The following is a 26,060-nucleotide window of genomic DNA, read 5'->3' on the forward strand; positions in this document are numbered from 1 at the left end:
TCATTTTCATTCCTCTTATCAGTATAATTTTTTCTTTTTTCCCCTACAAGTCCTTCTCTGCCGAACTTTCTCTCTTCACATTGCTGCAATGACAACAGTTGTTTTGTGAAGGTCATCTGGCACACATCCTGACCCATGCAGGGCTCTACAACAATGCTGATTCCTCCCTGATCCCGGTGTTCCAAGAACCTAGACCTAATCCAGTTTTTAACCCCAGAACAAAACAAACAAACTTGCACCTCATCCTTCATGAACAGGATCACATTATTGCATAGAAATATATAACACTGTATGAGGCTTAAAGATAGACAAACTACAATTAATAATACTTTATGATATACAACTATAAAAAAAGAAAGATTCATATTTCCATTTGAAATTGAGTTATATTCTGACCTTATTAATATTATATTGTATTATATGCCATATTTTGTATAGTATATAAATATACAGCATATGCAAATATATATTTATATAGATTTGTTTTAAATGTTTTCATTTAAAAACATACTAACAAATTATACAGCTATTCTGGGTCTAAATGTCAGAGGACACACATACGTCAAATGTTTTACATCGTGTAACATCCTGCAACAGCGACCCACAGACGCTCACCTAACAGTGGCGGTTTTCCACACTGAAGTAAAACTTGATTATCTATAGTGTATTTTATTTCATTTCAGTTTATATTAATTTAGGAGTGTAACGTAGCTGCTGCACATTCAGCAATGTACAACATGCATTAAAGCAGTACTAACTGACCACACTAATTATTCTGTGTAAGTGCTTTGTGATATTATCATTTCCCACCAGTGCTACAGTTTGCTCACACACACGCACACATACACACACAGCATGATTTCATGATTAGAAGTAGGCTAATATTTGGAAGAGGAGCAGTTGAGGACAATGTGAATGGTGACACTACGATCCAGACTCTCATACACATGCAAATGAATAAAGGCGCCCTGCACAACAGTACAGCCTGCTGTCCATGCCAACCAATCAGGGGCTTCCAACAAGAAACAAAGTAACCTGGTTTATCTACTACTTCCTCTCTTGCTCAGTCCATCTCTCTCAGACCCCCCCCCCCCCCCCTTTCTCCACTTATCGTCACTATCCCGCATTCCTCAGGGAGAGAAGGAGAAACAGAAGGTGGTGGGGCTGCATCATTGCCTCCATCACAGAGATAATTTACACATCTATCATGTCAATTTCTCCCCATTCTCTCGTCACTATCTATCTCACACAGCTATGACCGCGCAGCTGGGACAAACAAAACTGCACAGTCAGAGAGAGAGAGAGAGAGAGAGAGAGAGAGAGAGAGAGAGAGAGAGAGAGAGAGAGAGAGAGAGAGAGAGAGAGAGAGAGACAGAGAGAAAGAGAGAGACACAGAGAGAAAGAGAGAGACACAGAGAGAAAGAGAGACACACACACACACACACAGAGAGAGAGACAGAGAGAGAGACAGAGATAGAGAGAGGCACTGAACAGAGGCACTGAACAGAGAATGCATTCCCTCAGGCTGAAAAATCACAACATGCTCAGTAAGAGCTTGAAACTCAGTGTGTGCATGAAAAAAAAAAAAATTTGATGTGTGGTGTTTGCACATTTCTCTAGTAGATTCAAATTTCATCTCAATTTTTGTTAATAAAAAAAATATCAAACTAAATGTCTGAGGGCCCCATTTAAACCATAACAGACCAGCATCGCTGTAGCGGGAGTTTTACCAAACAAAATCAATTCACTGAATCCACACCCCTTTCATTATATAGTCCTCAAAAGCATAATGTTCTGCACTCCGGAAATCCCACAATGCACTGTAATAAGCTAGTTTAATTACAAATAATGTAGTCTCATAATTCAAAATTCCTGAAATGTACTTTGCAAATTGTAGGAAATGGGGACTGTTGTGCCATTTTGGACATTGGTGCAGGCAGAAACCTGACAAAAGATGCTACTGCACGCGAGGATTGAATAGAATAAATATTTTATGAAGTGTGGTTAGGTATGCTGCTGCAATATCCAATCAAAACATACTCTTTTCATTCCATCTAAAATCTCAGAGTATATCTGTGGCTAAGCACACTGACATTTCCTCAATGACACAATTACGTTACATTTATACATTTGTGGAAAAAAAATGATCAACTGACGGTAGACATTTCATCAAACACGCTGTCTGTCTTTTTTGTGCATGTTTGCTCATTTGTGTGTGAAACATTATACTAGCTAATTTTATTGCCTTTTGTTTTCCCAATAAATCTGGTGATTAGTAATGTCTAATTAGTTGCTAGACATTTTATTGATTCTGTTAATTATATGAGCTCCTGTGCATAATGACATTCCCATTTAATAATCACAATTAAAATGTTCTCTTTTATGTTCTGACCATTTTTGTAGTGTTTATTTCATTTATGTTGAAGTTGGTTAACATATGTAACGTCAAAATAGTAAGGGGTCTAGAAAAATAAAGAAAAAAAAAGTAAGGAAAATACTTTTGAATGTTACACCCTACATCAGGTTGGTCCACCAAAGTCAGTGGAGGTATATAAAAAAACAACAACTGGGTGACAAGAGAAAAAAACGTGTCACGTGACCTACGATACCTACTTACTGTATCCCTAATGTTCCTAAGCCAGGCTGTGTGTGTGAGAGTAAGGATGAGAGTGTCTCAGGGTGCGAATGCATTGAATGCGGTTTACAAATACGAGCGTCTCGTATTCATTGGTCTGACCTGCGGTAAACACAGGTTGGTAATGTGTGCATTTCCACTCTGTGCCCTCCCACCTCGGTGGTCCAGACTACATCTGTTTTCTTTGCCTCCATCTCTCTCTTTCTCTCTCTCTCTCACATACACACCATTTGTCATGCTGTGATTGTGGGCAGACAAAGCAGGCTGTCGGCAGCCAGATAGCACTGTGCTACTGCTATTAATCACAATTACACAGAACAGTTCACACGCCCAACCACACACACACACACACACACACACACACACACACACACACACACACACACACACACACACACACACACACACACACACACACACACACACACACACACACACACACACACACACACACACAAAACACCTAAATTCTCCTTTTTAGAGCTCCTTTCCCTGTTTCAGCAGTTTCATGCCCTATCATCCTCTTCTCCTCTGTGGGTCAGACTTTCATTTCCCCAACATCACTAGAAGCTTTTTATTAGCCATGTTTTTATTTGTCACCCAAACGGTTGCTACCCACCACCCCTTTCCCCCGAATGGCCATGGGGAGACAGGAGTTTGTTATCAGGGCGGCAGGCTGAGTGTGCATGTGTTGTGTATGTGTGTGTGATGGTTGTGATTAATGTGTTTAGTGATGTATGGCTAACAGCAGGTAGATAGTAATATAGATAAAGCCACAGTTTCAGCTACATCACAGAGCTTTATGAGTCTGACTGAGGAAGCCCAATGTGTGTTTCCTTTCAGATTTGTTCTCAGCAAACAGCAGAAATGCTCACTGAAATTTTAACATGCATCTCACTTGTGAAATATTAAAATCGACTGAACTAAAATTGAATTCTAATGATCTCATGCATTCATTCTGCTTTCATTAAGAGCATCATATTTTCAGGTTAGCATCCTTAACCTTACACTTCTGCACTAAACTGCTTGATCTGTATAAGAGTATGAGTATAAGAGATTATGTGTGGAGGATGTGTGGAAATATTACCTCCGTGATGGTGACTCAGGCTTCCCCCATTGGCTAGAATCTCCTCTCTGGCTGCGTGCTGCACAAAAGAGACATAAAAGTTCACGGCTCATTTCTGTTCTGGACCAGTGGAGCAAGGTTTTCCATCCTGCCACCAAGGACTATTCAGACAAGCTAGTCTAAACAGGGTACATATTCTGTTTAAAGGACTGTACAGCATATTTTCTAACAAAAAAAAAGCGTAAAAAAGCATAATGAATAATAATGTAGAATATGTCCGTTGCTGTCTTATTACCTCCACTTGCTCATAGACATGTATTGGATCACTGAGACCTCTATAGTTGAAGGCAAAGTAGAAATACACACAGGCACCGGCATCATAGGTCTGTGTTACTCTGAGGGTGAGAAAAAAGAGTGAAAATATGAAAAAGGAATCAGGAAAAAGAAAGAAAGTAAAAGAACAGATAAAGGACATAAAAAAGGATAGAAAAAAAACAAGAGAAATATTTGAAAGAAAGAAAAAACCGACAAATTAAGGATTAAAAGAAAGAATGGATAGAAGGTCAATAATATAGCGTTGTTCAATATAAACACGTGCTTTTTAAAAAAAAAAACAATTCTATATGAATAATGACATTGTTGTTTTTGAGAATCTCAACAATTTAATAAGTACACAATAAATAACCAATAAAAGAAATTACACGTATGCTAAATAGCAGTGTCACCATAACCACAGTCCTGTGCAAGTGAAATAGCATTTTATCATTTTAAAATGTGTCACAGGATCCTTTCTGATTCATCAAGCAGCTGTCTGCTTGTGTGTGTGTGTTTTGGGGGTGGTCCTTGTCACTTTCAATTTCATCCTATTCAGCTGATATTAAATACCCATCAGACACATTAACACAGCACTATCGGTCCAGCGATACAGAATCGGCCTCCCACCTTGCGGCCATCTGGACTGCAGAAGGCAGACACAAAGTTTATCTCAGACTATTAAAGAATAACCTGTTAATGTGATCATCATTGATCTACACACACTCTATGTACTGCTAATTCTATTTCCACTCTTTTGATTGTGGTTTTTGATGAATGCTCACAGAGTTAGTGATGATAGACCGTGTTTTAGGATCTATATTAAGGTGCACTTTGGTCATTCAGATTCGAATATAGAACCGAAAATGATTCTCATCTTCTCTCTGTTCGATAAATGTGCTACATGCTTCATGTTCAAAGGTGTTATGGAACAGTGTGTGTGTGCATGCACGTGTGTGTGTGTGTGTGTGTGTGTGTGTGTGTGTGTGTGTGTGTTGTCAGTTGGGGCACTGCCCTTTCCAGAGGTTAAATGGCCACATCAATCACGTCACACACAGCTGCACAACAACCGACAGGAAATGAATGGCTGAGGCATAATCAAGTTTCAAACCTAATCTCTCCTTTGCCCCCTCCTTCATTCTCTCTTGGTTTCTCTCTATCCTTTCTTTATGTCTCATTCCCATTCCCATCTCTCCTCTTAGTTCTCTCTGTTTGGCAGGGTCATTGTGAAGGTGAACAGAGCTGGGTTCAAAGTCTTTCAAAATTGCAAGCTAGCAGTCAAACAAGTGCCTCTTTCACAATGTATGTGAGATTGTGTGTCTTCATGCAGTCATGTGAGTCTGATCACTGATGGAAATCAAAAGTAACTGGAATGACTGGTTCCATTTATTGCCTTTTAATTTTAAGTATTGCCTTATGTCAGCTATTTCATGTTGAGTACAGAGTAAACAAAACCATATATACAATTTCTATATCTATACAAGACATTTAAGCTCAGTAGCAGACAGAAAAGTAAGTAATTCTACTGTATTTGCTGTAGTATATATGAACAGCTTTATTACTACACCCAAGTTTTCAACGCTGTCATAATAGTCATCGTTTACGATTACTTGATGCACCTTTATGAGATGATCATATTAAAATCTTGGCCAAATTCAATAACAAACTAGGTATAATAGACTCCAGGTCAGATTTCATTGCTAAAAAACTAAAACTAATACTAAACCTGCTTTTATTGACGGCTTTTAGATGAGCACTTTAACAGTGGTCACACTGACCTTTTGAGGAAGTACTTTGGACACGCCAGGATGTTGTTGTGGACTGATTTTTGCTGCAATGCTTTTAAACTGACCCACGTGATCTCAACTTGTGACCAAAGAATCCTTTTGTGATGTTAGATTAGTGTTTGTGTCAGTGAAATCATACAGCATAACCCTGTGCTTACAGTAGATGAAGCCCTTGAGTGCCAGAGTGTAATTTTAGCCCTGAACATGTTAGTCATGTAAGGTCATGTATTTCTTTACAACTGTGTTTAGACCTTTTTCTTTAACAAAGGGTTTTCTTTTACAAACATATTGAATGATGTTGTCTGATGTAAACTTACATATGCTACATATTTACATTTACAGCTTTGATTTATTTGGCAGATGCCTTCATCCAGAGCGACCTACATTTTCTCATTTATGTAACTGGGCAGTTAGGGGTTAAGGGCCTTGCACTGAGGCCCAGCAGTGGTAGCTTTATGGTCCTGGTATTTGAACTAACAATGTTCTGCTCAGACATCCAACATCTTAACCACTAAGGAATGGTACAGATGTGGTTAATAGAAATTTAAATAAAAACTAAAAATAAACAGCTATCTATTCCACAAAAAGCAGAGTACATCATATTTCCATATTGAAAAAAAAACCTTGACCAATCGTCTTCCTCAGTGGTGGTGATGTGAGTGAGCAGGTCTGACAGTCAGCTTGATATAACAACGATAAGTTGGGTGACAGAGAGGATGTGTTAACTGTACCTGCATGTAGACAGTGGTGGAAACTGCACTCCTCTCTCTTTACACTCTCTCACTATCCTCTCCTTTACATTTCTGCACAGGTCCAAAACTCTGCAACACACACAAACACACACATCTCATTAGTAACTTGGAATACACGACTTAAGACTGTAGAACCCTGAAAATATTTACCGTGTGTACTTTAATAAAGGACAGTGTGGTCTTTGGGAAATAAAGCTGTGTCTAAGGCCATGGCAGAAGTTGCAGGAATAGTCATGATCACCCAGTTCGCTCATTACTCCTTTCCTTAGCCTTCTTCAATAAGAACCTTATTTGGAAGTGTGCTATATATTTAAAATTTTTTATTTTTTTAATGAAATGTACTCACTATCCCTGAGCCACTCGGCTGCCAGAGCAGTGCTTGATCTCTGCACTGTAACATGACTGGTTGGCTATGAATAAAACGTAAATATACTCCCATATAACACAAACATAATGTGAATGAAGAGCTGTGGGGTTTTGTTGGTTTGGTTATTACAAGACCATTGGGCTGATTTTCAAAAACAAAATAATGAGAAACTTGAGATAGATCAACTGATGTCACACAAGCACATAATGATGTGTCTGTATGCATTATCTACTGAAAATCATTAGCTAAGGCAGGCTAAACGGTCACTCTTATACTACACTTATTGTGCTACATCAAACAGTTTTGTTTGAACTTAACTATTACTAGTTATTTGAAGTTGAAATTAAGTCACATCAGGGAGAAAAGTCAGTTTAGTTGCCAGACAAAAATATAACTGTATGCACCATTGGAGCTATGATTATAAAAGGTGTCCGTATTTGTATCTATGTCTCTAATATACCCTAGCTTTTGATTAAGTCCAATTTTAACAGTTTTAACAATAGACACAAGCAGCTTTGGAGAAATCTAATATGATTTAGATGTCTAATAGCAAGTCATGGGCAATAATGTAAATAAAAAAACCTCTCTGAAATGACATGAGAAAGAGGAACCAGACTGAAAAAGGATGCCAGCAGATAACAGGATTATAAATCATTACTATTCTACAATTTTATTAGTCTATCTGAGGATACAAAGGGATGTACAACAATTCAGAGGTATGAACATCACAGGTAGAAGAATATTCAGTTATGTGACAGCGAGCAGGGAGAAGCAGATCTTACCTGTCCCAAGGCACTGACGTCTCAAACGACTCGCCTATCACATAATAATCCATCCCCAAGTCCTACATGAAGACACACATCTGTCAACACACACCTCACATTCTGCATTTCAACCAATTTAAAGCAGTGAATGAGTCAAACGTACCCGCAGGTAAGCGATGACAAAGGTGAGCATGTATCCTCTCTGTCCGTTATCTTCTCCTGCTGCCAGGCCCCTACAAACCCCACACAGACCATTCAAATACACTCAGACACTTCCTTTTGTCTGCTCAACAATGCGTTAAAAATATTAAAATGCTCAGTCTTATCAAACATAAGACTTTTTTTTTAATTGCCTCTTAACTGCCTCTGATAATTTATATCACATTCACACCTTTTACTTCACACACACACACTACACTACAGACCCCCCCCACACACACACTACACAAACACACACATAAGAGAACCAGCAGTGCTAGTTTTGTTCAGCAATATCAGTCAAAATCATCATTTAATTAGATATCTGCAACCCAAACTCATCAAAGAAACCTCATTATGGCTGAATCCATGGATCAATTTCCCCCCACAACTGCACTGACACACATTCTGCTTAAGTATCAATCAAACCCATCACTCGTCCAGTGAAAAGGCCATGATGAATGTGTAAAGACAACAGCTTGTGTCTGGCACAGATATGACAGAATGAATTAGAAAGGTCACAATTAGGGTTAAAGGTTATGACTTTGATGACCCATAGTGATCGGTGCTGGTTAAATATTTACTCTATGGACTCTATGGGAACAGCAGGCAGTACTGGAGATGAACAATAGAGGACACAGACTGCTGTGATTGAGGGAAGCAAGTGTGCTCCTCTTATGCTGTAAAACCATGTATGAATCATAGAGATTATACTGTTATAGCCCTGGGGATTTGTATGCTGTACATGCACCGTTATAAAAATCCACAATATTAATACACCGACATAAACACAGCAGGAAATAGTGCAATATGTAGTTAAGGTAAGGTAAGTTTTAATATAGTTTCTGTAATAGTATGCAAGGATCAAAGAAGCACCATCAATGACACCTAAAGTACTGCAGTGCATTGTGATTCTGATTTAATGCCCCAGGTTATAACAGGAGCTCGGTCCTTGTACAACTAAGTGCTATTTGGACTGGATAAGTTTTACAATGGCGAGGTGGGGGTAATGTAATTATCCCCAGTGTGATCTGTGGGGTTTTAGCAGTTCAGCTGGTTATAGTAAAGGTCAGAACATATAGCTTGCATTAAAGAGATGCGGTGCACAGAGTAGCTTGGTGTCATGACCATCTGTACATCCTGAAGGCATTCACATATACGTGATTAACAGAGATGGAACTTGATCATTATTACTACAGTCTTACTCCAGCAAAATTACTTGATAAATATGTCTGGAAATCATAACCACTCTATCAGAGACATACAGTAAGAAGGATGCTGATTTCTGTAATCATAATGCAAGGAGAAAAATGTAAAGCATAAAGTTATAGTGATGGTCCATGTGGGTGTCTCCTGGCAAAGCCTGGTGCACATGTTTATAAAGTTTGGTTAGAATGAAGACGTTATTCAGATAACCAACCCATGCAAGACTTACTATCTTTAGAACAGGTCTTTAAACCTCTCATCCACTTTAAAAGCAAGGTGTGCACTAGCAGCTCAGAGCACCGAGATTTTTAGAATTACATGCAATTAAGTCAATTTCTGAAGTCAATATTTTTGTGGGAATAAATGTGTTTTCATGTGCAGGTGTGCACTCATGTGTATCATGTCTCTATGACATAATGTTTGTACCGGTCCTTAGTGTGACCAGCAAATGTAATCATTTTTGTAAGTAGTTCTGCTAAAAATGTTACTGTTTTTATCAATATGATATCCTGTGGTTATACATATTTTTTATGGATAAAATTATTTAGTAAGCCCTCTTTAGATAAAGTGCATGATATGTTTGAAGTATGAAGCAGAAGTGAGAAATCTCAGAAATTGCAAAAACTCACTTTTGGCATTTGCACTGAAAGGGGCCAAAGATTACCCAAAAAAAAAAAACCTCCCAGAGACCCAGACTAAAAGCGCTAATAATATCTTACCCGAATTTGGCAGCAATGTCATAAACCTGTTTCTCATGCTGCAACACCTTCTCCCGATCTCCTTCAAACAGCAGCGTGGCCACACACAGGTGATGGGGATCAAAGCCTTTAAACTGTTTAATAAGGCGAATACAATGGGTTTAACTGCAAGGCTCCTTGACAAGGCTAAAGCAACAGGAATAGTAAAAGATATAGAACACTCGTGTGTCGCTCACCTTTGTGATGTAAAATTTTTTCAGCCCATCCAAAAACGATGTGAAGATGGAGGACACTTGAGGTTTAAGAGCATGACCTGGAAAGCCATAAACACACCCACAAATCATCAACATACCATCAGCCAAGCACTATAATAATAAAATCTCATTCCAGTAGTCCAACACCTCTCACATCAGCTTTTGACTCATTAAAAGCAAGAGATAAATGAAGGTCGTATTTTCGACACCCATTTGTGGCCCACTTTCATCCACGCAGGCTTAGAGGGCCAGATTGATCTGTGGTTTGAACAATAGCAGCGTAACAAATGGGGGAGAGTGAGCAAGAGTACAGCAGCGGAGACTCCGAGGCCTGAGGGCCATATATCAGCTTCTGACTGAGAGGAAATACTTTCCACGCTGCTCTGCAAGTCTCCCTTACATGCTCTGATTTATTTCGGAATGGACGCACAAAGCGCCACGGACAAACAAAAGTGAGCGGCCACAGCCGAGGGGAAGCCTATCAATCTCTCATACTCCCACACAAACGAGGGGAAAAACATTCTACAGAGAGTTCACTTGTCACTTCACTTCTGTACATTCCATGTTCCTTCCTTTTCTTTCATCAATCCCCCCCCAGTGTTTGAAGCTCTCAAACACTTGCTCTCCTTTGACCTTTTAAGTCTGACTTTTTGAAATTTAACTTACTCAATTACTCACCAGCCAGGATATGAAAGAGTAGATACTAAGAGGATTTTGTCAAAATATTGACATCCAAGAAACCTTACATACAAATGCATAAGCACTGTTTTTCCCTGTAAAAATGAGTATGCAATTATAAAAGGCAAAACACTCTTTCCAAAATCTTCATAAAACCCCAAATTTTTTAAAGTCAATAATTTTTCCTCGTCATATTGAATGGTGAGAGGTGTAGCTTACTAAAAAACATTTAACTACAATTAAACACTAAGTTGGAATAATGTCTACTCAAAGGCTGGCTTTATAATGTGACTTTAATTCAACTTTATTACAGAAAGAAGAAATTTGAGTGTAATTTCAGTAATAAAAGTATGCTCTCCTCCGTTTCTATACGGTCTCATAATTAGGAGAAGTGAAGCCTTTATTAATGAGGGTTTGAATCTTGCTCTCTGCTGCTAGTCTCTCTCTCTTTGGCGGAGACGGAGAAGTGCACCGTTGGTGAAAATGTGAGCCTGGAGGAGAGTTAATGAGGTCCCTAGAGACTGAGGAAGTTTTTCTGTGATATCTCCCAACCCCGTAAATTCCTTCATATATCCACATACAATACTCTAAGACGTCAATATGGTGGAAGCTTAATTGTTGCCAGGGCCATTTTTCATTGTTCCTGGATCGTGTGTCGGCTTGTTCGGCTGCTCGGCTGGCAAGATAATGATCGATTTAACTTTAGACGAGACAGCGAATTGAGGCGGCCTCTGTAGATGAATTATATCATGCAAAATTAAACTGCTTGATGCACGAAAAAACACAGAATGCATCAGCTACAGGCAATTAAACAAAGCATCTTGCACATACAACACTAGTTTGTTTTCATAGAAAGAGACGTGGTGAAATAAAGGGCCTCAATTCAGATTCGGCAAAATATACTGAGCATTTGAATCATTAAGGTAAACAAAGATGTCAACAGTGAAGATGTTTACTGATTATACCTGTGCATCAACATCAGATTTAAAGTCCCAAACAACAGGACATCACAGTCTTTATTGTATTGTGTTTGTCTTAACATAATCCTTGTAATTCACAAAACATATATATGTATGTATGCATGTATGTGGGTATAAATGCTGGACAGCTTGGACATTCAGTCCTGTAGGGATAATATTCTTCCTTCAGCCTCCCAATTACCACTGGAACCATAGCAACAGCTCACACACACACGCACACACACACACACACACACACACACACACACACACACACACACACACACACACACACACACACACACACACACACACTTGCATATTCACTTCTATTTCGCCTTGTTTCTTGACTAATGACACAACAACAAACAAAACTGCAGATACAGTATGTTGCAATAGATTTTAAAGCCAAAAGCAGATTTTGCTTCCCTGCTGTGAAAACTGATTTGTTTTTATTTCATTTCCTTTGATTTTAGTCAGGACGCCAAACCGAAGCTAAAGCCTCATTAATAATGGTTCCCGCTGCAGCATCCAAAACATCAATAATGGCTTCGTCAAGCACCGAGTGAAAAGGCTAATACAGAAAGGCTGCTGGATGCAGCAGTGATTTCCAATGACTTTCATTCCTGATATATCCAATGATTTTTAAACTCAGCAAAGCTCAGTGTTACAGTAATTTCCATAATAAAGATTTATAAATCAAAATTCATGAACTTAACTGGGGACTGACACATAACACGCTCACAAAAATTTTGTACCATAAAAATAAGTTAATATAAAGCACATTTCAACACATGCCTATTTATTTATGCGATTTATTTTCAAACCATTCCCTAACATGCACTTTATATACAGCGTTGGTCAACATGATGACCAACAATACACCACAATAAAATGTTCTGAAATATCTTAAGCATCATCAGTAGTTTTGAAACAACTACAAACAGAATTGACTGAACAGACTGATATAAAATTTATGCTGAATTTTGTATATATTTTTTTTTAATTTATCCTCCACTTCAAATGTTACATATTTTTTGCAAATATTAAAATAACATACCAGTGAATGCTTTCCAGAGTTGCTTTTAATCAAACACCGCATATCGTCTATCATATGTCTTCAGGTATGATCATTTGGTCACATGACCCAGCCCTATTTTACAGTTAATAAACCTTGATGTCTGAAAGGTAGGTATTTCATCATTCATTTTTGACTGGGGAAAAACATACCAAACTGAAACTGCTCGTTGTCCATCAGTCTAATAGAAGCTGGAGAGCATCTCTAAAACACAAACACAGAGAGAAACTGAGCATCACTGTCTTTGGATTTGTGGTTATTTTTCACCAACTAATTTTAAACATGTACCATAAAATCATTCAAACATTTGTTTGAGACACTTAAACCCTTTGTCTTAGTTTGCAATTGGAGGAAATTTGTAGAAAGAGGCTCACAATTCATTTGTCATTAAATCTGTCCTTTTAAATGTATAAATCAATAAAGACAGAAAAACAAGGCTGTGCATGGCCCAAACGATGCGCTAAGAGCTGGCCTATTTCACTGTTATGCCGAAAAGCGGCTTCAGGCTACTGAGAGTCCCTGGGGAGAAGTTTGGGAAAGGATCTGTAACTCACACATCCTAAACAGCATGATCGATATCTTCATCGTCTGCTGTGCTCAGAGCTAATTTATGCTCTCATAATGAGCAGAGCTGCACAGAGCTAGAACATACAGTCATCAATAACAGTGCCATCACTGGCAGGGCCAGCAAAGCTTTCTCTGATGGACTAACAATTCACAGAGCAAAGAAAACATATGTTGTTGTTGTTGTTGTTGTTGTTTTTTCATTTATTTATTTGTAATTTTGTGTGAATCCCCTCAGTAGTTTAGATGTACTGTAATATAATCTTCAAATTGTCACTCTCTTCATTGTGTCAGAAACTATTTGTATAAATCGGGTGTAATCACTTCAATATGCCACAGGCTAATCTTTTGTCCATTAAGCACTTGCCCGTAAAGACCTAAATTAATTCTTGCAAGCTAAACTTGATTTACTCAATCCATGAATGTCAAACTTTGATAAAGTTGCTGGATAGTTACATGCATTATCAATTAATTTTATAATCTGTTACTCATGTTAAATTGTCTCTGATGCTCCTGCACCACAATTACAATGGAATCTTTATGATTTTTTACTTTTTGGGGGTAACCAGAAGTTAAAATGCTATGTGGTTATAAGTAGAGTAAGAATAATGTATGCATATTATTGTATAGAGTATATATAGAGTGTATGTGTGTGTATGCTCAATAATTGCAGAAGGAAGGTAAATATTTTGTTTTTGTATGCATAAAGAAAATAGAGAGGACCTTTTGTTCTTTGCCAAGATGATCTGTTTGTATATATTTCTCCAATAAAACAATGGTTAAAAGTGATTAAGATTCATGTAGAAGTGATGGATATTTTAGTTCAGGAAAGCCGGTCATTTCTAGAACTATATATTGTGGAAAATTCCAAATTGAAGGGGTTGTGATGTAGTAAAATAGATTCAGTATCTCTCAAGTAAGTGTATTCGGGTTTATATCCAGTCACGGAATACAATCACATTACAGATGTGTTGAATTAGTTCTTAGACTATGAGCTGTTACCTGTTTAGCCACCTCTCGCAGACAGGCCACACCCTGCTGGAAGTTTGGGAAGACGACAGAGCCATATTTCTGATACTCAGGGACTGGACGGATCTTTATTGTAACCTCGGTGACCACACCCAGTGTGCCTAAAAAAAAAATTAAAAAAAAAATCACCACACCACAGAGACAAAGTTCAACAAAAAGATATGTACTGTACACTTAGCAAAAAAAAGTGTTTTCACTGTCTATTAATCTAGTTTAGAGAAAATAAAAACATTTGTGATGAGCCTCATTCTAATGTAGGTAGAGCTTGCACTCACATTCTCTCTCTGACGGACACACCCACCCACACAACACACACACCCTGCCCAGTCCAGACCAGCCCCTTGTCTATCCACTGGAGACCAATGTGTTCATTTGCACTTGGGTGATCTGGTTTCATCCAACACTGGGGGGCTGTGTGAGATTTACCAGCTCTGGCGTTGTTGAAATAAAGCAGGTCTGTATCAAAGGAAGTGTCAAGCCAACACCGGAGACACCGTTAGACTTAAAGCCCGGATCCCAGCATGCTCCACGACCCCCGAGAGCTCAACTACCACTGCTGCTTTGAGGCTCATATTGCCAGTTCATTTAGCCGAGGAAGGCCAGCGCTCTGCCCACAGGAGGTATGACTGCAGAAAGTAGCAGTGATAAAAACCAGGAGGGGCGTTATAAATGAACTTCTGGATGAAAGCCATTTGCCCACATGGAGACAAATCTGAATTCAGACACCACAGACTGAACTAGAAAAGAAATAAAATGCTATCTGTAGTATGAAGAAGAAGAAGAAGAAGAAGAAGAAGAAGAAGAAAAAAGGCAAATTATATTATAAGAAATGAGGAATAAACCACACAATCTTGGATTTACTCAGTTCCATAATTTATTTTAGAAATATTAAAATATAAAAAAGTAAAAAAAAAAAGTACTGAGAAAAAAAATTTAATTTCAATGCATGAAGCTCATCTGTCCTGCCATGCACTACTATTGTTCTGTGCGTTTGTGTGTTTGAAAATGAATGCTGTATTTCAGTATGCTGTGTGAAAGTACATCTGTACAGATTTGCATAAGGAAAAAAGGGCCGGTCTCAGAGCCAACTCTTCTCTGCTTGACAGGTAAACCGTGGAAGCAAGCATAACTTAAACAACCAACAAATGGGCTGAAGCACACAGTAAAGATGCCAATAAGGCTGTTTACTACCACCTACATACAGTACACATGGCCGTAATAGCCTCCTCAATAAACACTCAGTCACAGGGTGGACATTTACTGCACTTTCATCTTAACCAGTTGACAGTAAATACTCATAAGCGCCATCATAAAACCCTGCTATAATTCTGTCTTTAGTGAGTCACTTCTGTGAGAGGAAAGTGAAACAGACTCATTTGTTAGCATCTAAATGCCCCTGTCATTTTAAACACAATTTAAAAATCCAGATGTCTTCTTAATGGGAGTATAAATTGTTTATGAAAACAAAAAAACAATTAATTTGGGGGCAAAGCAAGTAAAAGAGCTAACATATGGCAAATGTAAATGCTCCTTTCTGTCAATGTTTACCAGAAGAGTGCAATAGCCTATTGAGCCCTTCTCCAGAGCACAACTACAATCACAATACTAACAAGTTTTCTATTAGCATTCATTTTCATAAGAACATAATAAACCAATTTATTTATTAAGACAGCATTAAGAAAGTGATTATAAACAACTATTTACAAAAACAACGTGTACTTTCAGAATAATTCGTATTGGTAGCATGGCTGTAATGTGGCTTTAATGAACCATGGCATGCTGCCCTCTAGTGGTCCAATACAACAACATGTCAACAAATTCTGCTGGTTCTGTCATGCACACTTTTAGTATATTTAAAAATGCATTAGTCAAGATTATTCTTTTAATTTCAAGATTAGGTCTCTAACAGTTAGATTGGTTCAACCTTTGAACGATTCTCTCATGGTCACAAAACTCCACCTCCAGGTTGACCCAAAAACACAGACAAGTATTCCAGACCGTATGTCAGTGTTCCTAAAGGGCTTTCTCAGAGACTTCCTACACTTCTAAGTTCATAGATTATATTTAGTTTTTCATGTTTTGTTTAAAAAATAATCATGTTATATATATCATCAATGTACAAACAAAAGAATAAATAAAATTACTATTGCACCTTTAATACCATTATCTGCACCCACGCACAATATAATTAGTACCATACGAGTCTGAGTTGAAAGGAACCAAAAGTAAGGCTTGGGTTGGACAAATCATAAATTTAATTAGCTAGCCCACTGCGCAAGTAAAAGCTCCAATATGTTGCCCAGTTCCATGTTTTGGTTGCCTGGAAACTGACATGACAAAAAAAAAAAGCAGTAGCTAAAGGAATGTAATAAGAGAGAAACAGGGAAAGAGTTGTGTTGTTCTGCAGAACACAGAGTTTGGGCTGCTGGTGGATTTTAAGCAGAAGGTAAACGGTAATGTCAGGTAGAACAGAGAATTACAGTATGCAGAGGCCAGCAGACCTCCCACACTGACAGAGCCGACCACAAACAGCCACACACTCGCACTACGGACGCTCCAAGAAACTTTCCAAATGTGTGTGTTTGGAAAATAGTGCTACCAGTAAAGGTTAGGCATACTGGAAGATTAATCATAGTTTATAGTGCGATTGTGTACTGTAATTTGTGACTTTTATCCTACACTCGCTAAAGTCCATGCTTTACCGCAGCTGGAAGTAAAATACCAATTTTTGGATTAGACTGAAGTGAAATTTGCAGTGCAGAGGACAGAGAGAGTGCAGAAATGTATGTGGGTGAAACGGTCAGATTTACAGATGTACAGCAATCATTTATAGTCTTACAGCTAAAAGAATGGGTCCAAATACCTATCATTCCATCTCCCTGCAGACTGCTAGAGGCATGTGCACTTTGTGTGTGTGTTTGTGTGTATGTGTGTGTCTACACCACACACTAGCAGCTGTTCACAGTTGTAATGCCAACAGTCCCTGTATTTGTTAATAAGCACTGCCGTATGGTCGTGTTATCAGCGGGCATGTACAAGGACACAGAAATGTAGGACTGGGGGAGTTTGTCTGCTGCCTCTGCATCAACTGAAATCAACTTGGGCTATGACTGTTTAGTACCATTGAGTCCTTTCACTCTAAATAACCAGCTTTTGAACTAGACAAAAAAATGAAGAACATGAAGAAAAATAAGTGGCTCATGCTGTGCATCGCATTGTATCACCTAACTATTTATATGGGCTAGCTACCTAGATTAGATTTATTGACAATACCAACAACAAATATAGAATTTAGTTCATTTCTTTCTTTTATTAACATATTTCCAGTGATTTCAACTACAGTGAGAAGACTGGCAATTTTTAGAGGAAGATGGAATAATTTTTTGCAAGACTAATTTTTCACTTTTCAGTTTTTCAAACACTATTGGGTATCATCACTTACCCCCCAAGCGGAGACCTGATTGGTCAGGTAATTCATCATTTTAAAGCATTCCGCTGTAATTCCACATTTTCACCACATTCTGAGTGTACACTAGCAGCTGAAAAAATATGACTGCTAAAACATAGCATTAAAAAATAGAAGAAAAAAAAGAAAAAGGTCACCGTAAACCCTTTGCTCCTAATTAGTGTGTGCAGCGAAGCAGTGTTCCTGTTCACTGTTTGCGTTGTTTACAACAGCTGCTATTGAGAGCAGAAAAAAAATTAAATCTTTCATGCTTTATTGTTTGCACAATTCAGGACTTCCATTCTCGCTCCATTTTCCATTGGGTTTATGGCTAGATTGCTATGGATGTGCCACCACAAGTGTGTCGGGGGTATAACATCCTCACTCTCTGATCCACACACACACAAATAAAATATATATTCTGTATCTATGTGAAGTACTTAAAAGATTATTATTCTTCCTTGTAGTATTTAGAAACAAGCAGTGTTCTTTAGTTAATTACCCCCAGCCAAAAATAACAGAAAATTCATGCCCACTGACTAACATATTGTCACTACCTTCAGATCCGAGGATGAAATGGTGGATGTCTGGCCCAGTGGACATTCTTGGACCCTGGCAGCTCTTCTCAATCACACCTCTAGGGCTCACCATCTTTATATGTACCACCTAACAATTAACAGTTCATGTCAGCCACAATAAAGTAATAAATAATAAAACATCACTAAAAACAGTAGTTGGGAAAAAGAAAAATATGTCTTCTGCTTCACTCCATATCCCTAAGTGCAAGATGCTCAAGGTAATGTGTGAGTATGGATTGTGTCTGATGCGTGTGATACAGTAGATAAAGTCTGCACACCAGGTCTTCGATGTTGCCGTAGATGTTCTTCTTCATGCCTGATGCACGTGTAGCCACCCAGCCTCCGAGAGAGCTAAACTCCATAGAGTCCGGCTCATGTCCAGTGCAATAGCCACTCTCATTCAGCTGAGGAAACAACACACACATACACCCAGGTGATTCAAATACACACAACCCCAGTTTTATTACCAAGCCCCCAGAAACAAACTCCTTAACAGCATACCATCTGTGCACTCAGAATGCAGCAAAAGCACCCGCATGCTTGTATGTGATAGGCTTGTTAACATGCATCACGCACACACACTTCTATATTATACTAGAGGCCATTTTTCTGAATTAGTTTGATGGTGCCATCTGCTCGATGTGTTTGGGTAATAGTATAAAAAAAACAAAAAAAACACCAGCTCTGTGCCAGTCTCTGCCTCTCAATCCACATGTTGAAAGTTAATGTGCAGAGTGATAGCTGCACACTCAGATGCTCAGGGAGAACAAATTCACACTAGTCACTAACCTGCCTTTCCAGGTCCTGGCCAATAATGCCAGCCTCTACATGGGCTGTTAGGTTTTTCTCATCAATCCACAATATTCGATTCTGGAAAAAAGACAGGAAAATAAAACAAGTCATAAAATTGCTGAAATCTTATGCCAAGAAATTAAAAGCAGATATGAAATGTAGACATGTGATAGAGAGAAAAAACAGAGAGAAAGAGTAAGGGAAGGAAGGAGACAGCAGGGAAAGAGCCACGAGGTCAAAAAAGAGCCAGAGTAAGATTCTGATTAAAATGTACTTGTGTTGACAGCGTATATCAGTGTCTGTCTGCACTACTCCATAAAATTGTCCATCTGTCTGAATTACAGTCCTTAAACTCAGTCCAGTTGTTTGGGCTTAGTGTGCTTTAGAAGACACGGTGCATGTGTTGGTTGTGTGTGTGTGTGAGATCAACAACACAGGAAAAAAGCGTAAACCGAGATAGAAACTTTAGGGAGGAAAAGAGCTTGCTTTATGAAAAGGAAAATGAAAGCACATAGGTCAGGTGGCAGGATTTTCCACAGACACTGAAGGGCAAACAGATCATGTGATCTCAACTACAAGCCAAAACTGGACTGATAAGAAAAAGAAAAAAAAAAGACATTCAATGCAGTATTTCCTATCATTCCTGCACTAAGGAAAAGCAACACAAATCAGTTCTATTACAGTAAAAAGAATGTTTGCGTGAGCTGCTGGAATTTTCTCAACTGAATGTTAGGTATAATAAAAATCAATAGAAGGCATTGTTGTTTTATAAAATAGAGTTCTCTTGACATTCTAATCATGCTTCGATGGCAGCCGTCACAGGGTTAAAAAGTTAACTTTGGTTTATGGCCCAATACCACAATTCCCTGCCAGGGTCAAATGTTGCTCACGATATGGAATACTCTCAGCATGAGCTCCACTCTCAGCCATCAATCATCTGGCTGAGCCCATAAACCAGCCAACCCTGGCATCCGCTGCCTTTCATGTCCCACCCACTCGACCTTATGACCTATGACATAGGTCATCAGCTCAGAGAAAAAGAGGGGGGGGGGGGAGAGCGAGAGGGAAAGAGAAAGAGGATGGGAAAGAACGCAAGAGAGAGAGCTGAGTGTAGGCCTCAAAAGTTATATAAATCAGTATTAGCATATGATGCAGCATGTAAGCTTTCACTGGGCTTGTACATGGCTTCATATTAGCTTCAAATCATACTAAGTTCACATTCAAATTGCCATTGTGTATGTGAATGGTCACTGTATGTTTTTGCCCACCATCTGAGAGGTGTCTAGCGAGACAATGGTTCGAGTCTCCTCTGGAGGGCACTCGAGAGCACTGGACACACTTGTACCACCTGACAGAGACAGAAACATAAAGACTTTGGTGCACTTATTCAGCGGTATTTGGACAAAGGAAAAAAGGAAGTGGTCAGTTCAATAGATTGTAACTGTTGCTTTCTGGGTTGAGTGCTCACCTCCAAACGGTATCACACACACATTGTGCTTGCAGGCCAGCTCCACAATCTTCACTACATCATCGTGACAGCCTGTACAGGGCACAACACACATGATAGCCTATTAAAGAGGCACATTCATGTCCAGACTTTATCAATGAAAAGGACAGAACGAGACATTTCTTTTGATTGTGTGAGAAGTTGGAGACAAAGTGGGTGGACAAAGAAAAAGCTAGAGTTCTCTCTCCTCCTCCTCTGTGGGTGGGATCAACGCTTTCCATCTGTAGCCAATAAGAGTTTCTAGCCCTGCCCACCCTAAATATATGTGAAAGAAAGGAACATCCCATACTGCCCCAACAGCATGAATACGCCTCTTTTTTCCCCCTCCTGCACATCCACTAGCCTGCAGTGACAGAATATAAATGGGAAAGGCATGAACTTTAGAAGTGCTGGACATCCAGAAAGGTACAGCCAATTATCGAACACAAATGCAGACACAGCACAGTCAATTCTGCTTTTCTGCAGGCTCACAGATCAAGAAACTCTGCCTAATGAAGGACTTGCTCTTTAGCTCTAATGAAATGAACATCTACCTGAAATGAAACACCAAACGCTGGACAGGATACAGATATATAGTGCAGTATCTCTTTTTTTTTTTTAACTTTTATATTCTGGGATTTGCAGATGCAAAAAGAATAAGCAACACATTGCTCAAAGATTTAAAAAAAAAAAAAGGTCAGGAACAGTCTCTCTCACCCTTCTGGTTCTAGAAAGTACAGAGACTGTTAGAAGCACATCTTGAAGGTCTTTTCCTGCATGAGTTCAGCCGGATGACTGGCTGAATTGTTTTCTGGCCATGTGGGACTCAACTAATCAAGTCTGAGCTAGAGCGCCGAGCTCATTTCCTTGGTGAAATAGATCCACCAATCTGAGAGCAGTAATTCAAACAGCCAGCATTTTATTCGATGTCAAACTTCCTTCTGACATGTCTCATTAAAGCGCACACTCATGAATATTAACAAGCAGCCTACCTGCTGATGCAGCGAGCTGGATATTAACCCTTTATGACATGCCTGCAGCAGCTCATGGCATACACGAACCGTACACCACACACAAAGACATGAAGCAACAAATACACTTTTTCGTTCTTGGCACGTTCAGTGCTGTTCATAGTAAAACATGAAATTATAAAGTATACAGACAAAAGAAATTAGACCGTACCATTACAGTGGTTTATCCTTAAATCAGTACACAATTGACCATGCAGATGCCAATACACACAAAGTGTAAATGCTCAGAACATCTTACAGCCTATAAAAAAAAAAGTATAAATACAAACACACTTGTGAATACTGGAGGAGTTTAATAAACTGCTGATGAGCTGTGTTCACACCGCTGGAGCAAACTATACTAGACAGCAGAAGAGTTCAAACTCCTTTTTAAAAAATGACTGAAATATGCTAAAAACAAGCTGTTCAAGTGCCCATCGAAAGGTTTTCTGTAACAAAGATACTGACGTGGACTAGGAACTTAAGCAATAACGGAGCAGAAGCCTACACTAAGAAAAGATGTAATGACCCCAAATTCATAGACTTTATAGGCTATATGAGAATTGCTGAGTTGGCACAAATCTGTCATCTGTCAGCAGAGTGCATTACTGTGCTTCCTTCATTATGGGAATTATTATCTCTAAATATACTGCTAGAGATTGTGTTCTGGGAAAATGTCTGTGAAAAACTGCTCTCATTTTAAGTTATAGCAAAGTTACCTTTTAATCATTAATGGTTTAATTAACTGAAGTATGTGGGAGTGGAAGGTGGGAGGTGAGAGTCTTTAAGAAATTTAAGGGGAAAAAAGAGCTGAATAAGGATTGGATTTGCAGGATTTGCTATATTAGTTCATAATATTTTCAAATGTTAAAGACAACCAAATATTTAAAATCAGGCTCTCTGTTATTTCCAGCAGTTGCAAAGCAATTAGAAGGTCATTGTTTATGAAATTGTACAACAGAGTAACCTAAACTCAAATTAAATTGGGAATCTGTTTTGTTCTATTTTAATGTTTCACAAATTTATTTCAATTCAATCGTGCACCTACATGATAAAAATCCCTGCAATGCATGTGCATTTAAACATACACAATCTTTCAAGTACTCACTTGGCCAAACCACCATGTCTGGTATTCTTCCAATTCTCCCCTCTCTCAAGGCAAAGATCTCATGTAGGCAGTGACCTGTATGGAGACGTAGAGCCCTGTTACATCACTGCACAACAGAAAGAATCAAGACAGGACTTAACACAGGACACACTAAAATAGAAGCAAACATTTCTATCCCTATTCAGCTTCTCTGATTTAGTTTAAACATTTTTCATGTGGGTGCCATGCAAAAGAACCGGGTGAGGTATTTTCATTCATTACCATGAGAGCGGAACACTCTGTCCTCTGGGTCAGTTGACAGGACCACACCGGCAGCCTTCAGCTCCTCCACAAACAGCTCGCTCAGGTTCGGGGGTGGGAGAGCACTCACATTCAGACTGGCCTGAGACAGGAAAAAGAGTTGTGTGTGTCCACATGCCTACACACACTTCTTACCAGTACCAAGTCAGTGAGGTGCAAACTTACCGTAGCTGGGGTTTTATGTTGTAGGTTGGCACCAAATGTACCCTCAAACCAGTCCTTCAGGCTGGGTAGAAGGAGACCACTTAACCGATACCTACAAGAAATCACCAAGACACATCAATAACAGTATTTCAGTTCAGACTGCTGCAAAATTACAGCTTAAGCCATACCAAATAAAATGTTTCACTAAAAAAATCTGCTCTGGATCCCACAATCAACGTTCAAGTTAAAATGAATATAACAAAATACTAACACTGAGACTAAAGAATAACAGTGGGATGTTTAATAGTCATTTAAAAAAGTAAGGCAATTGGGTACATGATTTAATATAGGTGTTGTCTTCCTAAGCCAAGTTTAAGACTAAGACTGAGTCACTCCTAAGCACTGACCAGAGCGTTTGTCCAGCAGAGCATAAACTCACACACATGCTAATGGAAATGCTGTCAGAGAGGGCAAGAAGGACAGGGGAGGAGAGAAAGGGAACAAGGATTAGTGTAATCCCTTTCTCTGTCTCCCTTAAGTCAGTATCAAGAGAAATAAAACCGGGGTGTGTGAGCAGCTTTGTTTCTCTGGGCAGATTAAAGTGGTAGAACAGTAAGTGGAGCTGAGGGCAGTCATCGATCCCACTGCCTGTATGAGAATCTCCTCCACTCAGTCTCCCCGCTGCAAGCTTCTCCAAAGCCTTTACTAATTACTTCAGTCTCTCTGTGGCTGTACTTCAAAAACCACAAAAATAACAAACCGGACAACTTACCCTTCTTTCCAAGGGTGTCCAAGCTTATGCCACTTATAGTATGTTTCACTTACTGCTGTTGCTTGTGTGTGAACACCATCCAGAGAAATGTTTTAAACACAATATATAGTCCACTCGCCACTATATGATTTATACATACCACATTTGTTTAAAATATATTTTGTAATGTATTTACATGTAATGTGCCAGATTACAAAATATTACAAGTCACCAAAAGCACCAACATTCTTTGATTCTTCCTTTCCAGTGTAACATTTATATGCATATATATTTATATAAGATTTATATAAGATGCATATATATTTATACAAGATTCATATATCTTCCATTTTTGCATATCAAACAGAACACAGGAATCTATTTCAGAAAAGATCTATAGTTGCGAGTTGGGAACTGAAAAAAAAGCTTGCCGTAGGATTGATCTATGGAATCACTCCAAGACAGTCTTTTGGATATGCTAAATTTGTATAGAATTAAGAAAATGTAATTGGAAATGAACAATTGCCAGTATAAAACAGTATAATAATGTTAAATTACTATAATTATGTTCTGTGGTGTATAAAGAGAACTAAAACTGATTTTAAATTTTGGCATCCATAGCCAAATTATATCTATCTATATAAATTCTCCTTCTCTCATCCTCCTCTATCATCACTGAGCAAAGCACAGCTAACACTAGATGGCATTAGCACACCACTCTGGCCTGAGCACAGACCCTGAGCAATGAATGTGTGTGTGTGTGTGTGTGTGTGTTTGTGTGCACTGCTGAAACACAGAAGTGTGGTTGGTGGTGCTCACTCCATTTATACAAGGACACTGAGATGCTCATATTAAAGGAAGTTTTTTTTGTTTGCTGTCAACTTATATGTCCCTGTCGTATTATGTATACAAGGGGTTGGAATCTTTGAAGACCTTCACAATTCGATTAAATGTTACTTCAGTGTGCAACAATGCCTTTATTAATTGAATTCTTAATACATGTTAATATTCCACATTGTGTCTTTTACTTGCATAATTATCTATTGTAGTTAATCGTTAAAAATGTAATTTCATTTCCCCTGATGTTCTACATTTGATGTTGAATATCCCATGTTCTAGTTTGTAGTCATTTAATTTATACTATCAATGCTTTCTTAAGATATGTTAAAAAATACATATTTGTTTATATTAAGAAGTGATATTAAGCTACAATTTATTAGTTAAATTGCAAAGGTTTTCCTTGTGCTTCAAACACAAATTCTATTTTCCCTACAATGCATATTATTGATTCTACAAGCCCAATATCTTACACACTGTGTAGTCTGCATGTACAGGGAACAGGAACCAATTTGGGAATCGGAATTCACTGTGTGAATTTTTCATGTGTAAATTTGCTGCAATACAGAATTTATTTATTGAGGCAGTGGAGAAAAATTCTCCATAATTGTTAAATAAAAGAATTCCACAATCTGATAGTGCTACTGCTGTATTGTCTAAAGAACAGCAGCATAAAACTACAAGCTAAGATGCATTTCTCATCTCTGTACTTTTGTTTTAACTAGAAGGTGCAAGTATTATTTCAATTCAATTTAAAAATTCTCTTTATTTGTATAGTGCTTTTAACAATTGCCATTGTCTCAAAGCAGCTTTAGAGAAGTATGGAAACAGAAGAGAGAGAAATAAAAATTTATATATATATATATATATATATATATACACACACACACATATATATATATATGTATGTATATATATATATATAATGTGCAAGCCGGATGCGACAGCAGCAAGGAAAAACTCCCTGAGATGATATGAGGAAGAAACCTTGAGGGGAACCAGACTCAGAAGAAACCCATCCTCATTTGGGTGACACTGGACTGCAAATAATGTAATTTCTACAATAGTTTATAATAGTTCAACCGAGAGCTCCTTAGGAACCAATGGGTCAGTGCAAAATGTGATCTTTACTCACGGTTTCTTTTGTAAACTCACCTTTTGCCTGTAAACTCAGCCTGGCCTTTCTTGTTAAAGAAAAAACGTGAATCGCTGTAACCCCAGCCATTCCACTTCAGTATTTCTTGCCTGAGAGAGAGAGAGAC

General features: G+C 38.4%; 1 protein-coding gene across 1 annotated transcript in view; it reads right to left on the reverse strand.

The window, feature by feature from the left end:
* agps (alkylglycerone phosphate synthase) overlaps nucleotides 1–26,060 on the reverse strand; it is a 34,860-nt gene that overhangs the window by 3,182 nt on the left and 5,618 nt on the right. Inside the window, exons 2-19 of the mRNA XM_027164463.2 lie at nucleotides 25,954–26,043; nucleotides 23,232–23,322; nucleotides 23,028–23,148; nucleotides 22,767–22,841; nucleotides 20,631–20,702; nucleotides 20,431–20,510; nucleotides 19,160–19,240; nucleotides 18,649–18,774; nucleotides 18,350–18,458; nucleotides 14,321–14,448; nucleotides 12,907–12,958; nucleotides 10,022–10,098; nucleotides 9,807–9,919; nucleotides 7,847–7,916; nucleotides 7,702–7,763; nucleotides 6,532–6,621; nucleotides 3,997–4,096; nucleotides 3,723–3,780 (exon numbers count right to left, since the gene is read on the reverse strand). Coding sequence (XP_027020264.1) covers nucleotides 3,723–3,780; nucleotides 3,997–4,096; nucleotides 6,532–6,621; nucleotides 7,702–7,763; nucleotides 7,847–7,916; nucleotides 9,807–9,919; nucleotides 10,022–10,098; nucleotides 12,907–12,958; nucleotides 14,321–14,448; nucleotides 18,350–18,458; nucleotides 18,649–18,774; nucleotides 19,160–19,240; nucleotides 20,431–20,510; nucleotides 20,631–20,702; nucleotides 22,767–22,841; nucleotides 23,028–23,148; nucleotides 23,232–23,322; nucleotides 25,954–26,043 — 1,595 coding nt within the window. The remainder of the gene's footprint in view (nucleotides 1–3,722; nucleotides 3,781–3,996; nucleotides 4,097–6,531; nucleotides 6,622–7,701; nucleotides 7,764–7,846; nucleotides 7,917–9,806; nucleotides 9,920–10,021; nucleotides 10,099–12,906; nucleotides 12,959–14,320; nucleotides 14,449–18,349; nucleotides 18,459–18,648; nucleotides 18,775–19,159; nucleotides 19,241–20,430; nucleotides 20,511–20,630; nucleotides 20,703–22,766; nucleotides 22,842–23,027; nucleotides 23,149–23,231; nucleotides 23,323–25,953; nucleotides 26,044–26,060) is intronic.

The sequence above is a fragment of the Tachysurus fulvidraco genome, chromosome 6, assembly GCF_022655615.1.
Source record: "Tachysurus fulvidraco isolate hzauxx_2018 chromosome 6, HZAU_PFXX_2.0, whole genome shotgun sequence".
In the NCBI taxonomy this organism is placed as follows: Eukaryota; Metazoa; Chordata; class Actinopteri; order Siluriformes; family Bagridae; genus Tachysurus; species Tachysurus fulvidraco.